The sequence below is a fragment of the Fundulus heteroclitus genome, chromosome 4 (genome assembly GCF_011125445.2).
Source record: "Fundulus heteroclitus isolate FHET01 chromosome 4, MU-UCD_Fhet_4.1, whole genome shotgun sequence".
NCBI lineage: Eukaryota > Metazoa > Chordata > Actinopteri > Cyprinodontiformes > Fundulidae > Fundulus > Fundulus heteroclitus.
Window position 1 is genome coordinate 36,298,104 of NC_046364.1, and position 16,458 is coordinate 36,314,561.

Sequence of the window (16,458 nt, forward strand, 5' to 3'; positions counted from 1 at the left end):
CAGAAGAAAGGAGGTTGTCTTGTACTGGAAGTCTGAGGTGTAAAGAGTGAAAAGGAATCTAGTGATAAATGTACTAGCAATAAAAGAACATGATCTTCAGTGCTGCCTGCTTTGTCCAGATGATGGGGTGGTTGAAGCAGGTGTATGATGGTATCATCTGCATCAGCATTCTTATTCTGATTCAGGCTCTTCAGCTGCCTCTTCACATGACTTCTAGAGACATACAGGTGGAAGGGGGAGGCAAAGGGAGCATCAGCATTTTTGGATTTGGTTCAAGACAAACGTGTAAAAGTAGAAATGTGCATGGCCAAGGTAGACGGTACGATATGTAAGCAGTGACAGGAAAGCTTTGGGTCAAAGGAGGGTGCGATGTCTGTTTGGTTGTGGGCATGAGAAGATGGTGCTAAGCTTGCTCCTGAACTGAACCTATTGAAGAATGTGTTAAGCTTATTGGCTCTGTCCAGATTTCCATCTGACCTCCGATCCTCCTTCTGCTTGAAGCCTGTGATCTTCTTCATCCCTGACCACACATCTCTTATATTGTTCTGCTAGAATTTGGTCTCCATCTTATTTCCTGTACACCTTACTTGTCTCCCTACCTGAAGGCTGTTTATTCCTTGTTTAGCAGTTCCTTCAGGTCACTGGTGATACGGGGTTTCTTATTGGGGAAACATCTCCCTGTTTTGGTTTGGGGGGATGGTGTTATCCACACAGAAGTTCATATAGTGAGTCACAGTCTCCATTATGCCATTGATACCCTCTTTGTGTGGCTGGCGCAGTGCAACCCAGTCTGTAAACTCAAAACAATCATGCAGGGCTTCTTCATCTTCCATTTCCTCACAATTCTCTTCATTACAGGTTGCTTTTGAAGAAGGGGTTTATACTCTGATTGATCTGATTTGCCTAGAAGAGGTCTCTCTTTAGAAATATATGATTCCTTGACATCTGCATAAAACCAATTCAAGGTTTTAGTTTTTCTTGTAGAACAGCTGACAAACCGTGAAAAGTTGGTGTAGCAGAGAGTGAGGTGGGATTGAAATCACAGGATATTGCCTAAAACACATTGGGATGTTGCGTCTGTACCTTAGCAACCACTGATCTGATGACATCATATGCAGTGTCAGCAACAGCAGATGGTGGAATGTAAAACAACACTGGTGAACTCTATGAGTAGATAATGTGGACAGAAATGTAACACTAACAGTTCAATATCAAGGCCGCACAGATGAAATATTATGGTAACATCTCTTGGATGAGCCGTGCATGTTGATCACATGCACGGCTAATCAACCTCCTCTGCTGCTCCTCTTTAAATCTCTTTCTGCTTGATTGCTCATAAAGCCCAGCACAGAGACGTTGGAGTTGGGGATATTATTACACAGCATATGCCATGCATAATACTGCATTACCAATACTGCATGGCCGAGTCCTTGTGAGGGCTTCATCTGATTTCCAAGTTCATCTTATTTCTTTCCCAACAATCTCACATTACCCATCATAATGGATGGTAGAGCTATTTGAAACTTTTCTTCTTCTCTCTTTACTCTTTGCTCCTGGTTTGCACCCACAGCACGTTCTTTTTAAATCAGCCGAGATTTGGGTCTGTAGTTGAAGTATTGTTTGAGCTTTTGAGATGTTAATCAGCTCCTCTCGGTTGTAAAAACAAAACAAAAAAAAATCTTTGATGCTCAGGTAATGCATCCTAACCAATTACAAGTAAAAAGGTATCAGCAAAAAAGATATTGCACAGAATCCAGTAACAGATGAAATAATAAAAAAAAAGCCATTTTTACCCATAAAAGGAGACATTAAATGTGTTTAAAACAATATATCACAATGAAAGTAACAGAGCTACTCAGACATGCTGCCACCTCGAGTAACACAGTCCTAGAATGATTGATTACAGTTGTAGGGCTTCTAACCATTGAAACCTAAAGATGTGGCTAAAGATCTAAACTTAAGAACAGAGCCGGCCAGAGGCATGTGTGAAATATGCAGCTCTTTAAGGTTCTGTCCTGACCTGAGGGCCCCAAGAGCACTGTTCACTGTATTTGACTGCAAAACAAAATTAGTCACAGAAATAAGTTTTTGTGCGTGCAGTTCTTTGTGTTTAGAGATTGTTCCCATAGGCACATGGTGCCTGGGACATTCCTCCTTTTTTGATCCAGGAAACAAGTTTTAGGAACATAACTAGCCATATTTTAGACTTACGTTAGGGCTGAAAATCTATCTAGAAGTGTTCATTGATGGAAAAAATGTCTGCATAGTTTAGCTTGGAGTTGATATGCAAGATTCAGATTTTGTCCAGATAGTTTCCCGGCACCAGCCCGCTGTACCCGTTCCTCTCCACCGTCCACCAGCCATCTTCTCCTTTCACCAGGACCTGAACTATGTCCCCTCTGTTCACAGATAGTTCATCTTGCTCCTGCATAGCAAATAGAATACAATACAAGGAAATAGAGTATCTGTCTTATACAAAACTGGTTATTGTTCAGTTCGGTTTTGTTAAGTGGGGATTACCTGTGCGGTGTAGTTGTAAAGCACAACATAGAACTGTACTTCTGCGGGGGTTGTGTGTAATAATGGAAGTGGTGCATATCCATTATCAGACATTTCACCTTGAGAAGAAGAAAAAAACAGAAGACTTAACAAAACAAATCCACCTTTTGTTGTAACTATAAGATTTCATTTAGATTTCCTAAACAATTTGTGAAAGTGAAAACATAACTGCTCTATTATTTTTTCTTATATTAATGCATCAGTAAACCGTAAACTGATTGAAGTAGGCATCTGTTTTGAGATTTTAATATAAAAAGAACAGAGCTGCGCTTACCTTGTGCAACAGAGGCTGAGATTGGTCGTGAAATTGTGGGACTTTCAGTACTGATGCTCACAGATCTTCTGAGCAGAGGATCTGAGCTCCTGGGTGAGTCAGATAAACACAAAGACATTTGGGATACCCACAGTGGATTCCTCAGATTCACAAAACTGCTGCTTAAAACTTGATACTGGATTAAAGTTGTTTAAAAGCTGCTTGGCTTTGCACACTCTAGTCCTCCCAATGCTCTTTAGTGTCCCACCTTCTTGTAATGTTTTCTTGGGAAAAAAACGCACGGCCGTTGCTGTTCCTCTCCGTCCCAGCTGGGTAGCAGCTTTCAAACACTATGGGATCTGTAAGAAGAACAGAGAAGTGTTGTGTCAGAGTAAAGTGACAAAATGAAAGGTCAGAAGTGGATCAGTGCCGTAAATCCAGTTTTTTTCCGCCACTTCTCTTCAGCTCACCTGGTGGCTTCGATCCCGTCTTTTTCATCTCTACAAAACAATTGTTGTCCGTGGTGATGTCACACTGCTCCAGAAGCTTCCTCACCTCCTCGTAAAGCTGAGTCAGAACAAGCAGGATTTCAGAACTGAGCCCAGTTTATGTATGAATCAGCATGCTCTGCTGGGTTTTTGTTTGCAGTCTTTCTTTCAAGTAGGAGGGAAATGGTCAGAAACTGTGAAGTTACGAGTGTGACGAGACAAAACACAGAGTTACCTCAGTGCATTGTCACGCCATGTACACAGTAACAGAGTTATGTGCTTGGCAATTAAGAAAAAAAAAGTTTAGTTTCATTTGTATTTGGTTATTAGTAATATGTTTGTTCCTCTAACAGGAACATCTGGTGGAACAACACTGCAGGTTTAGCTGGCTTTTACTAAATTAAATTTTACAATGAGGTAAATTCAGAGTAACAATCAAACAACCATTAATTTACCCAAATCTAGGCCAAGCTACTGTAAAAAAAACCAAAAAACATTATAAATAAGATCAATGTTCCAACCTCCACTGAAAAGTGAGACAGTGAAAAGCATCTAGGTGTTAAATTAAATCTGCTTTCATCCACTGCTGATCACCAAATCTTACTTGCTTACTACAAAAGCACACATTTTAAGGTGCTTTTTAGTGATTTATAAGCTGTGTCTCAACCCAAAGCCTTACAGGAGAGCAGTTGTCAATCTTCATGAGTTTAAGAGGAGCTTCCAGGCCAAACAATTTTTAGTCCCGTCATTTGAGATTGATAAAACTTAAAAATATGTTTTTCTTTCAATCTTCCCATTCGTGTGTATGATAGAAACACAACTGAGAGGTCAGACCTTGCGATGTTTAGCAAAAACATCGCAAGAAGACTAATGGCCAATTTGGAGGAGCTGCAAAGATCCACCACTCATGTGGGAGAATCTCTTGTCTAGATATTATTACTTGTGCATCCTATAAACCTTACTAAGCCATTGGTTATAGAAAGTCAAAGGAATCCGTGTTTAATGTTTGCCTCGAGCATTTTGGGGAATACAGCAAACGTAAAAGAATAAATAAAAATATAAAGAGAAAATAAAAAAAAGCTGCCCTGGTCTGATGACAAAAGAATTTCACGCTTTGGCCAACTTGTATGCTGTGTGGCAGAAAGCTAACTCTGCACATCAGCCTGAATGCCCAAAGAGAAACATAGCAATGACAGAACCATGCTTTTCTTCAGCGGGGCCAGGGAAGTTGATCAAACATGATAAGAAAATGTTTGGAGCTAAATACAAAGTCATCTGGGAAAAAAGACTAGACTGTAGTGTAGGTTTACCTGCTAACAGGACAGTGACCCTAAGTGTACTACCAGAGCTACACAGGAATGCCTTCGATTACAGCATGGTCATGTGTTTGAATGGCCCAGTTAAAGTCGACACCTACATCCAAATTAGAATTTGTGGTTAGACTTGAAAATTGCTGTTGACAGATGTTCTCCGTCTAATCTGAATGAGCTTGAGCCTGTTTTGCTGCAAAAAAAAAATGGGCAACATTTAGCCTCAGATCTCTCTCTAGCTGTGTAAGCAGAGGAAGCATACTTTTTAGCACTTCTAACAGATTTTTACTTGTGGAAAATGTTGAAAACCATGTTGGTCTTTCACATAACATCCCAATAAATCACAATAAAGCTTGAGGTTATGTTGTGAAAAATGTGACAAGAGGCATCCTGTTTGGCTGAAATGTACATCGCCACAACTGTTGGAAACTTTACACTTATCTAAACACATACAGTACAGGACTGTAGTGGTTAGCACAGTTGCCTTGCAGAATGCAGGTCACGGATTCAAACCCCAGCCTTGAGTCTTTCTGCATGCAGTGTGCATATTCTTCCTTTCCTTGTGTGGGTTCTCTCTGGGTACTCCCTCAGTCGAAAAATGCGCTCAGTAGGTTAATTGGAGATACCGTGTGCGTAATTGCTAACGCTGTAATGGACTCTTGACCTGTCTGTGGTGTACTCCTGTTCTCACTCAAGAAATAGTGGGAAAAGGAACAGCTATGTGCAGGGGATAAGTGGATGCATATACACATATATCAAATTTGCAAAACTCTTGGTGCCAAGAGTGGTAGAGAACTGGTGATTTTGGCTTGTCTTGCAGCCAAAAGGAGCTGGGACTCATACTATCACTGACTTAACCACAGAAAGAGTTGATTTGTCCAAATAGGTCACACAGGATAACTAGCTCAGCCACCTCCCTACCACAAAGTGCCTGTAATAGAAAGGGAATTAGAAGAGATAATGTAGCCATGTGTTGAAAGAGCTATGAACAAAAGGTCAAAACCCAAATAAACTGATGCATTGTTGTGTACTTCAAAAGTCCTCTACAATGATCAGAGACAGATAAGGTTACTTTCAGTTGCTGCCACGGAAGGAGGAGCTACAAGCTGAAGAATCGTAGCGTAAGCTTTATTTGTCAGCGGCGGCTTCTTCTTCTTTCTTAAAAAGGTAATAAAGTAAGCAAAACAGCATATGTTCTTGTTCATCTAAGACTGTGTACATTTATAGGACATAATTTCCTTGCACTAATCCTTCAGAAACATTTAAGAAGGGAACCCCTAATCGTTTTCTAATAACGTAACATAATCCTACAGTTTTGGAAGATAAGGGCAAAATCTCGCCATGGTCACATTTGCCGTCAGCTTTAATCGTCTGTTTCAAAGAACCCAGGTTGGGTACTTTTTGGCATGTTATTTCTAAATTAAAACAGAACAAATTACCTCGTCATCCTTAACACACCGCAAGGAGAAATGGTTGCAGTGGTCCCAGAGGGCACACCTGAGCATGTTGATCCGGTCTCCTTCAAGCTGCTGGAAGACCTGAAACGTATCCGACAATGTTTCGTAAAATGAGGAACAAGAAATAAGGAACAAGAACCTTAATGATTTAGCTTCAAGGACATTTTTATGAAACACACATGCCAGAACATGAAAGTACTTCATAAATAACAATGTATATTTTTAAATCCTTCGTCCTGTGTAACATGAAGTCAATTTCCTCACTGGAGGGTTTTATTGCTGCAGGCGGATGTGGTTTGAGGTTTGGTCTTAGAGTTAAGCTCTTATTTTGGATTATGACAAGGTTAAAGAGCTGCTAACAGGAGTGTGCAGAAAGCAGTACCTCACACGTGCTTCTGTGGGTCTCTTCCCAGTCTCGCCGAACGGTTTCGAGCTGATCAATGTTGGTCATGTACACCCTCTCTGCATGGAAATTGGAATATTATGGTGGATGGCGGTTAAAAGCAAAACTATGATATGAATCATCTGATATCTAGAGTCTCCATAAAGAGGATTACTGTGTTTAAGTACTAAACCCACTGCTTTAAAAAACATATATACATTTATTGGAGACTTTCTTGTGAATTAACAAAATATATCCAAAACACAAGGTCCTCCTAAAGATATTCGCTGATTGTTCGCTCGTTTTCAGTGCTGTCATTGCAAGTCACCATTTGAGAGGTTCTTGAGTCCAGCTGCATCTCAATGAATTATATAATCATCGAAAGGCAAATTTACTTCAAGAAGGAAAACTCACGTTTTGTATAAATATATCACACACAGTGTGTCATATCTTAACAAGAATACCAGACTTACACTGAGTGGCCAGTCAATATACCAATAACGGAATATTATGAGCATCCTATGGCCTACACAGGAGAAAAACTAACATCACAGTTGTCCAACAAGCAGTCACTGACACCTTCCACAAGATGTAAGCCAGAAAAGATCACGGCTAAAGAAGCTGACGGTTTGCAGAGTGATGTTTCCAATAATACCAACGGAAAGTGAAATAGAAGTGTTAGGGAAGTGGAAAAAGTTCAGTCGCAAAAGGTGCACAAGTAAGAACAGGCAAGTTGGCACTAACAAACCTAAGTAAAACCATGCAAATGAGCCTAACGCTGCTGTTTAAGCTAACTGAGCTGCTTTAACACCTCAGCAGAGCCGCAGGCTGATCATCTCCTCGCCACACCGCATTGATCCATGTATTCAAATGAAAGGAGTCCCAGTATTGAGTAGATATGCTACACATTACAGTGGCATACTGTGCGACAGGCTGACATTTCTGCCATAACATTTGTTTTGTGATATATTACGAATACAATATAATATTCTTATTTTCTGAGAAACTGCATTTTGAGATTTCATTACATGCAAGCTATAATCATCAGAGTTAAAAAAATAAGTAATTAAAGTATACATAAATATGGCAGGATGTAAAGCATCTTTTAAGCTACCTACAGACAGACTACTTTAATATGTTATTTGACATAGTTTACAAAAAAAAACAATGCCCCAACAGTCTGGCACATATACAATGGTACGTTATGTACCAAAAAGGGGATTTGAAAAGAGCCATTAACTGAAACTTGACATGGAGCTGATGGGTCAGCCGAAGCACGCTTGCTTTTCTCGGGTTATGTGTCAGGTTGCTGCTCTCTTCCTGTTTCTTAAGGACACCCAAGTCAGATACAGATGAGTTGCTTTAGGTAGTTAGTCAAGGCTGCCGCTTCTTCTTTTCTCATCTGCGTTTTCAGTTTCCTTAATTTATGAAGTAAGCACTGCACAGCATGTGGTGGTTTGAGCCAGTTTTTCAACCAACTGGCTTGCAACTTGCTAATGAAGCAAATCATGTACAAAGAGAAACTTGGATAGATATCTTGAGGAGAAAGAAAGTCTGGTTCCTTGAAGGCAACACATTTTTGCTCTACTGTACAGTGGTTGCCAGAGAAAAATAGAAAGAGCAAGTTATGAAATGTGAGCCATACCTGCTTCATTGGCAGCTTGTCTGCACTGTTTGACTCTGTGGCGCACCTGCGAACCAAATTCCACACAAGAACATTAGTTTTTTCGTATCATATTACTGTTACTAGAGTCACTTGCCTGTGACTAAATGCACTTATAAGGAGATGAACGAGGAGCTTACACAACAAACAGTTTTCTTTCAGTTGCTTCCTTAATGTTTTTTGCTAAAGCAACAAGTATTATTAACTGAATAAAAAAGCATTTTAAATGCAGCTCGCTGGAGGGTCGTGCTATTTTTTTAATAGGCTTGAGGGCAGCACATATGGATCCTGGGGGGCTAACTGGTGCACCATGTTGGTGACCCCTGCCCTACACTATCTCAATGAACCCTCTCTGGGGCCTTAAACCTCTCAGTGGCCTCGAACCTTTCCACCTCCCTGCCAACTGTCTGTTAATTATATGTATATATATATATATATATATATATATATATATATATATATATATATATATATATATATATGTGTCTTGTAAATGTTGGAATGCGTCTTGCAATTTTCACATTTTGTCACATAACTGCTGCACATCTTACCATTTTTTTTGCATGTTTTTTCATCATGAACTAACATACTACATGGAAAAAAATGCAACAACTTTTACTAAAACCTCTTTTTTTGAAAGGCTTGGATTGTATTTTTTAGTTCTCTGAGTCAGGAATTTATAGAATTACATTTTGCTGACATTACAGCTGCTCTAAGTCTTTTGGAGTATGTCTCTTCCAGTTTTGCACATCCACAGACAGTTTCTTTTTGAATTCTTCTCTCAGTCAGATAGGATGTGAACATCACTTTTCAAGTATAGCCACAGTTTTAGCGTTGTTGTTCTGCTGGAAGGTGAACCTTAAACCCAGTCTCAAGCCTTTACAGCCTCTCACATGTTTTCTTAAAGGATTGCCCTGCAGTAACCCCCCAGCATCTTTCCATTGACTCTGGTGAGCTTCCCTGCCTCTTCTGAAGAAAAGCACAACCATGTCATGATGCTGCCACAACCTTGTAACAGGATAAGGATTGTATGGTGTGTTCAGGGAGTTAATTTATCGGCACGTTTAGTATTTTCATGTCGGCCTGCAAGTTTAATTTTGGTCTCGTCTGACCAGAGCGCATTCTTTCATAGTTGCAGTTCCGCCTCAGTAGGCTGTGGTGAAATGCAGAGGGGACTTATCTGCTTTTGTTCAACAGCTCTTAGCGTCTTAGTGGGGTTGCAATGGAGCAATGCTCTTGATTTTCAAATCATGGATTCAAAGCTCGGGATAGAATTTTAAATGATATAGTTTTGTGAACTCACCGTTTTTTAAATCTGTTGTGTTAAGAACAGATGCATAATTCCCAGATTGTTAATTCTAAACAATTTTTAAATCAATATAGGATTAGAATCTGCTTGAAATTAAATAAAATAAAAGAAGAATTTGACTCCTGTTCCACTTTGCTCTCAATGAAGACATTTCCAGTAAAAATATGTAAAAGGGAAATAGAAATATTTTTTTTTCAATACGTGTAAATACAGTCTATTTTTACGAAAGAGGAAGACAGACCTTACGTGGTTAATGCTTCTGGAACCCTGTAATAAACGGTCGAGTGTTCATCAGAGTGGCTACCTGGGCAAAGAAACTGTCTCTGTGGTGGCTTCTTATCGTAAATAGCGCTCTGTAGCGTGAGCTGAAGGTAAAAGTCTCAGCAGCCTGCGTCAAGGAACATGAGGGGTTTGCAGAGACGTTAGCCGCCCTTTTTCCTGAACCCAGACCTGTATAAGTCCTGGGTGGAGGAACAGCCAGCCCTGATGATTCTCTCTGCAGAAGATGAAGACTAGCAGCTCCTGTGGAAGGTCGCACTTCTTGTCTTTTCCACAGGAAGTAGAGCCTCTTCTGAACAGTGTCTCTGTAAGATGGCTATCTTGAGTCGTTTTCCTTCACTTCTACTGCTACTTTGTATTGGTCTACCATACAACAATCCCAATGAATTGTTGAGTGAAGTTGTTATAAGACAAAATGTGAAAAGGAGTGTTTACACTTTTGTAAGGCAATGGATCTAACATTCTTCCTATACACTTTGTCTCTAGACCACCTCAGCCTGTTCATGTTTGTCTCCGAATGGCTCAGCCGGAGCTGTCCCAGTGACTCATTCCTAATTCTGTCCATTTTACTCGCTTTCAACAAAATACCGGTTATGGCACAGCTGCTGAAAAAAACACAACAAAATTGTCCCCACCTTTATAATAGGCATGGGGCATATAAACAGACCGAGCTAACCAGGGAGAACATTTGTTTGAACGTTACTTTGTGTGCTAAAGAGCTATTATGAGTCTTAGGTAGTGGCAGCCTTGACAATATATGTCAGTATTAATGAGCTGATTTATGTATCTCCTTTACCTTTTCAGCGTTTTTGGCCTGGGCGTTTGTTCTCTCACTTGACTCTGCCTCGTCAGCCTCTCTGCACTTTACCTCATAGGTCTTTTTAGACTGGGGGAAACAGAAACGGAAAGCAAAGGCAACAGCTAACCACAAGAACTGACAGAAAGCTTCTCTTGCTATTCAGTTATGTTTTATTATTTATGTAAAATTATTATTTATTAATTATTTATGTCCTTTTTTTTTTGCATTTAAAATCCATTACTCTGAGTTTTGCAAGTATATGGAAATGTAACTTCCCAGGGAATAAACTTGCCAAGTTGACTGATCCCTGCCATGATAATTTAGTCATACCTCCATGGTCTTCTTGAACAGGGTAACCTTTTTCTTTTGGACCTTCTCCATGATGCTTTCAAACTACAAATTAAAAGAAAAATACAAAGAATTTGTCTTTAGTACACAGAATTGAAACACTCTCAGCTAATTTTGTGCAATGGGATTTAAATGGCATTGGAAATTACAACAAAGAAACTTAATCCAGGAATGAAAAAAAACAAAAAAAAACATTGATCAGGCAACTGACATTTTAACCGCTCACATGTTAGGTTTGAGTTAGCTGATTGCTAAGCAACAACTATCTCCCAGTACCTTTTTCCTCTGCTCTTTTTGACGTTCTCGGAAAGTCTCAATCTTTTTCACCTCCTCTTTCAATATATCTGATAATTGGATGTGAAAGTTCCCAATGTTCTCTATTTCTGTAAAAGAAAAAGAAAAAACAAAACGCAAAGAGAAAAGCAAATCATTTTACTGTCTGTATAATACGGCCTCAGCATGAGCTGATGAGACTGTTCGGCAGGGAATGCAGACTTACGTGTTTTCAGCTGTTCAAAGGATGCTCTCAAAGTGCTGGAAAAAAAATGGCAGCCATGATTAGGAAATGTTGTTCTCAAGGACCTGGACTAATCAACTTAACCTGAATATCACCTCTATAATGCTGAAATTTATAGATGTTTAAAGAGTTCTGCTGGTGAACATGTAGTTGCATAAGTGTGAAAAGATGCAAAGGTGTAAAATTCTGTTCTACCATCCCAAACAAGTAATCTTTAGTTTGTGCGAAAATCCCACATGGAGTTTAAAACCCAGTCATGTTTATGCTGCACATTTTTCTGTTTGAAAAAAAAAAAGTTGCTTTGGAATTGGTTTATCCAGTTGGCATGTTGCTCGTTCCACTGCTGCTGCACACAGTGAACAGGAAACTGCCTTACAGTATGCAGAGAGACAAACTGTGATAAAGACCCACACTTGTGCACAAACAACGCAGTCACATTTTTTCCCCCTCTTTCTTTGAGCCTCACAGACGCATGTTGTTCTAAAAAAAAAAGAATGTAACTCCGGGGTGCTCGCTGCGGTTTTGTATTCGCCGTTACTCGGCCACTTTCAGCAGCACTGAATGCTTTTTTTACTTTTTTTTTTTTCTTTTACCTGATCTCAGATTGTCCTCCAGCCTTGCGAGCAATCGTCACCAGTTCCTTCCCATACTTTTCCTCTGCAAGTGCCCTGTGCAGTAAACCAGGCAGTAACATCAGCATGAATCAGAGCATTTGGTATTAATATAAGATGCATGACATGGCACAAATAAATCAGATGCATGCTCCTGTTTGACCTTCATACATGCAATACTCTCCGGTGTTCTTTTCTGTTCATTTTCAAAGATGAATTTAGATGCTTGATGTTGCTGTCGCTATTATTTGCCAGTGTCGCAAAGTCACTGACACAGTGCAACCAGCTGGGCTTCCTTACTTTGAATTCTTTTTTTTACAAACAGCCCTATGAACTGAACTTGGACATAGGATTAAACTTAAATGTACATAGCTGTATTTCAATATGTCTTTATGATTGTATTGTTTTGCATAAATGCATCATATTTCTATACTTTTGGACCTGATGTGGACCTTCTTGTCGTTTCTTCTGAATTGCTGCTATTTATATTAGCTGAAATAAACTGGATTTAAAGGATTGTCGTGTTGAGTTTTGCATCTCACATGTATAGTAAGCTCTGACTTTACATTTCATGTCATGTTTAATACATTGTTTTATCCATCCATCCAGGGGGGTGGTGCCTGTCTCCAGCAGTCATTGAGGCGAGGTAAACTGCGGACATCTTGGACAGGTCAGCAGGGTTTTATTAATTTGCAGAACACAGGCAGCCATTTTTAAGCTGCAGTCAAGCGGATGTGAGTTGTGAGTTTGGCTCAAGTGTGATTATGAGTCACATATCTCTTTCAATCATATAACCAGCACTGATTGTGTTTTATAGTCTCTGTGGACTTAGTGGGTGCAGTTTAGTTTCAGTCACAAGAAAAAAACAAAAAAAAAAAAAAACATTCACCTCATCTTTACAAGCTCCTCCATATCTTTGCACATTTGCCTCCCGTCACGCAGCCTCTGGATCACGGCATCGTACCCAGCGTGACAGGTAAAGTCCGAGCCCTGCGTTCAGAGGACAGGGACAAACTAAACGTGAATGCTAAAACAAGAAGAAGAGCTCAACTGCTGTTGCACAATGTCCTCTCTTTACGAGCCTCTGTGAGGTAGAAATGCAGAACTTGCATATGTTCTTGGCAAAAAATAGAAATAAGCAACTTGTCACCCTAGAAGTTCCTTTGCTGAGTTGTGTTTGAATTTTAACAGTAAATGTCCGAACCACCCAGTTATTTGCTGCTTTGGGCTGTAATGTTGAGCATTCTATGTGATTTATATCAGTCATGCAGCAACAGACCCGCTCCCCCCTCTCTTGTTGAACTAGATAGGATATTTTGTACACTTTAAAAGTACAAAGTAGTTAATTTAACATAAAAAAAGTTAAGACAAATGAGAGTATATGAATTAGCTTTCTCTCTCTTAAGCAATGACAAAACCACACAAAGCGACTTACCCAGAAGGCATCTTTAAACATCAAAGGAGCCATCTCAGCAGCCGGTGTATCGGTTTGCCCCTCGCTTGTATAACTTACTTGTTTTTTTTTTAAAAAAGGATGTGTGTGTCTGCAAGATAAAACAAGCAGAATAATGCTGTGTAGGCTCTCAGAAAGATAATCTGTGTTTAAAAGTTGCAGTAGCCCGAATGTCAGTGAGTCATTCTGGGTGTTCTGAATGAGGAAGAGCGTGTGTCCCATGATGTCACTGACCACAGGCAGCTAAGCCCCCCCTCTGAAACACACCTTTTTTTTTTACTATCATTTGGTGGCAAACAAAAAAGAAGACATTACTTTGTTCAATTACAAAGTTATTAGGTGAAATCTCACCATCAATTGTAAAAATGGTATGTGAAAAAGGTGAAATTTCACTCCACTTGTGCGGAAAATTCAATAAAAAAAACACCATCTATCTGCCAAATAACATTTACTGACTTTTAGATTTATCTGAATAACTCTTTCTTGAATGACTGTAGCTTTATCAAGAAAACTCAGGTGTGGTGAAGAAGTGATGCATCTAAAAGTTGCAGGGTAGTAGCTCTAGACTTGGACACCCTTGGCCTACATAATCATGGGGAAACTATATTGCCAAAAGTATTTGCTCACCCATCCAAGTAATCCAAATCAGGTCTTCCAATCACTTCCATGGCCACAAGTGTATAAAATCAAGCACCTCGGCTTTCAGTCTGTCTGTGCAGACATTTGTGAAAGAATTGGTCGTTCTCAGTGAATTCCAGCGGGGTTCTGTGATAGGGTGTCACCAGTGCAATGAGTCCAGTCGTCAAATTCCCACGCTCCTCAATATTTCACAGTTCCACAGTATGTAGTAGCATAAGAAGCAGAAGCGATTTGGAACGACAGTTACTCAGATACATAGTGGTGGGCCACATAAACTGATGGAGCGGGGGCAGTGGATGCTAAGGTGCATTGTGTGCAGAGGTCGGCAACTTTCTGCAGAGGTAATGGCTGCAGTCCTTCAAACTCCATGTGGCCTGAAAATTAGCTGAAGAGCAGTGCGTCAAGAGCTTTATGGAATACCAAGAGATATCTGAGATATCGGACAACCATGGCCCCAACTTTCGGACCATGGTTGTCCACAGAGTGGTTTGAAAATGTCCTCTTCCTCTTCCAACATGACTGTGCAGCAATCCACAAAGCAATGTCCATACAAACATAGATAAGAGAGTTTGGTGTGGATGCACTCGACTAGCCTGCACAGAGTCCTGACCCCGAGCCGACAAAGCACCTTTGGAATAAATTAGAGCGGAGACTGAGCGCCAGAAGGGTGGACCGACATCTTACAGAAACCTATGGATTAAGTATGAAATGTCATTTAAGTTAATATGTGAGTCAAGGCAAGTGAGCAAATACTTTTGGCAATGTAGTGTAATCATGGCGGGGAGACTGCTGGCTTGCAGTTTTTCAGCAGGCAATCACCTCTGCTGGGTGGATAAGCCTTACAAGGTCATTGCTAAACAAGCTGGCTGTTCCCACAGTGAAGCATCCAAGCATAAATGGAAAGACGACTGGATGGAAAAAATGTGGTAAAAAAATGTGAGTAAAGGTGAGGCAGTATGTCAATTTTAAAAGTGAAACTCATATATTATGTATGTCCATTAGACATAAAAAAAAATCTGTTTACTTAATGATTATAGCTGACAGCCCAGGGTGCTTGACTGGATAGCATCCTTCACTCCGGGCCTGCTGTAGGGAGGGAATAAAAAGAGGTTTTCTCATTGTGTTTATCTAAATCTGTGATTCGCTTATCAAACAAAGAAATAGTTAAGAGGCTTCATTGACAATGACGAGATCTGTTTTCTGACCCAAAAAACTCCCCCCTTTAAAACGATTAAAAAGAGTTTAGTCCGCACCTGGACGTAGCTGTTTCATTTGAAAACGACACCACAGCCAGCGGCTGCAGGACCCCGGGGAAATCGTTTCATCCCATAAGAAAGGAAATTCAGGCTAGAAAAAAAAATGAAGGGAGAAATCATCCACTTAAGGTAAATATCTGCTTGTTTTCTATGAGAACAATGGTGATCATTACACAGTTTAAGCTAATATCAGCAGCAGCACAGATCCATCATTACTGTCACTGTCATATCATATCATATCATATCATATCATATCATATCATATCATATCATATCATATCGTTCCATTATCTGAAAACCGGATTGCAAAACAACCACAAAACTAGGACATTGATACCAAAGAATTTACTGTTATTTTAAAGCCTGATTTAAACCTAAACAATTGCATGTGATCATATTCTAACGATTTAGAGGCACCTGCCTGTTAATTAGGCTCAATTGTCTTTCTTAACTCATCTGATATTGTAGTTTTCTATGATGACCACAAGAGGGAGACATGAGCCTAAACATCAAAGCCACCATGGCAAGGTTGGGATCAAAATGCCACCTTTTGCACAACAGTTATTAAATCTCCGAGGAGGGACGCACACCAGAATCCCAGATCTCCTCAGTAGAGCTCAGAGGAATACAAATCTATGCCTCGGGCGTTTTTTCTTTTTTTATTTTTTCATGGAAGACACTGATCCACGTGAATGAGCACATGGAAGCATCTTATTGATTTTCAAAGTGAGGAGGAGAAGGACAGACTGTGGTGTCTCTCACCAGCCGCTCAATGAGATGTGTGAAAATCTTTGGGCCTCTCCAGAAGCCCAGGGATCGTTCTGTCACACGCCTAACAACATGTTGAAGGGACAGCACAAATCGATACAGCCAACTGAGAACAATGGTGGGCTAAAGTGTTTTTGTTTGTTTCTATTTATCTTGGCCATATATTTTTGGTGCTGACGAACCCCTGTGACTCTGATTGCTTCTTCCAAAAAAAAGTTTGTTCCTTTAAATTGATAAAGATGTAGTTCTGTGAAGTAGTTTTATAACCCGTCTTATTTCTAGGACACTTTTCACCCAGTCGTACATAGCAGAAAGTGGTTTACAGAAATTAGGTGAGAATCGACCACAGGCACAAAGTCTAAAATAA

At 39.9% G+C, this 16,458-nt stretch overlaps 1 protein-coding gene across 1 annotated transcript; it reads right to left on the bottom strand.

Annotated features, from left to right (window-relative positions):
* Positions 1 to 120: 120 nt before the first annotated feature.
* On the bottom strand, positions 121 to 13,611 carry pstpip1b (proline-serine-threonine phosphatase interacting protein 1b). The gene is made up of 15 exons (XM_012868691.3): positions 13,411 to 13,611; positions 12,865 to 12,965; positions 11,958 to 12,032; positions 11,347 to 11,381; positions 11,124 to 11,230; positions 10,830 to 10,892; positions 10,497 to 10,586; positions 8,095 to 8,140; positions 6,450 to 6,529; positions 6,050 to 6,148; positions 3,283 to 3,379; positions 3,081 to 3,171; positions 2,834 to 2,922; positions 2,521 to 2,618; positions 121 to 2,425 (listed from the first exon to the last, which is right to left on the bottom strand). Exons 1-15 carry the CDS (start codon positions 13,441 to 13,443, stop codon positions 2,294 to 2,296), a joined length of 1,236 nt encoding a protein of 411 aa, XP_012724145.2. The 5' UTR covers positions 13,444 to 13,611; the 3' UTR covers positions 121 to 2,293.
* Between the last annotated feature and the right edge of the window lie 2,847 nt (positions 13,612 to 16,458).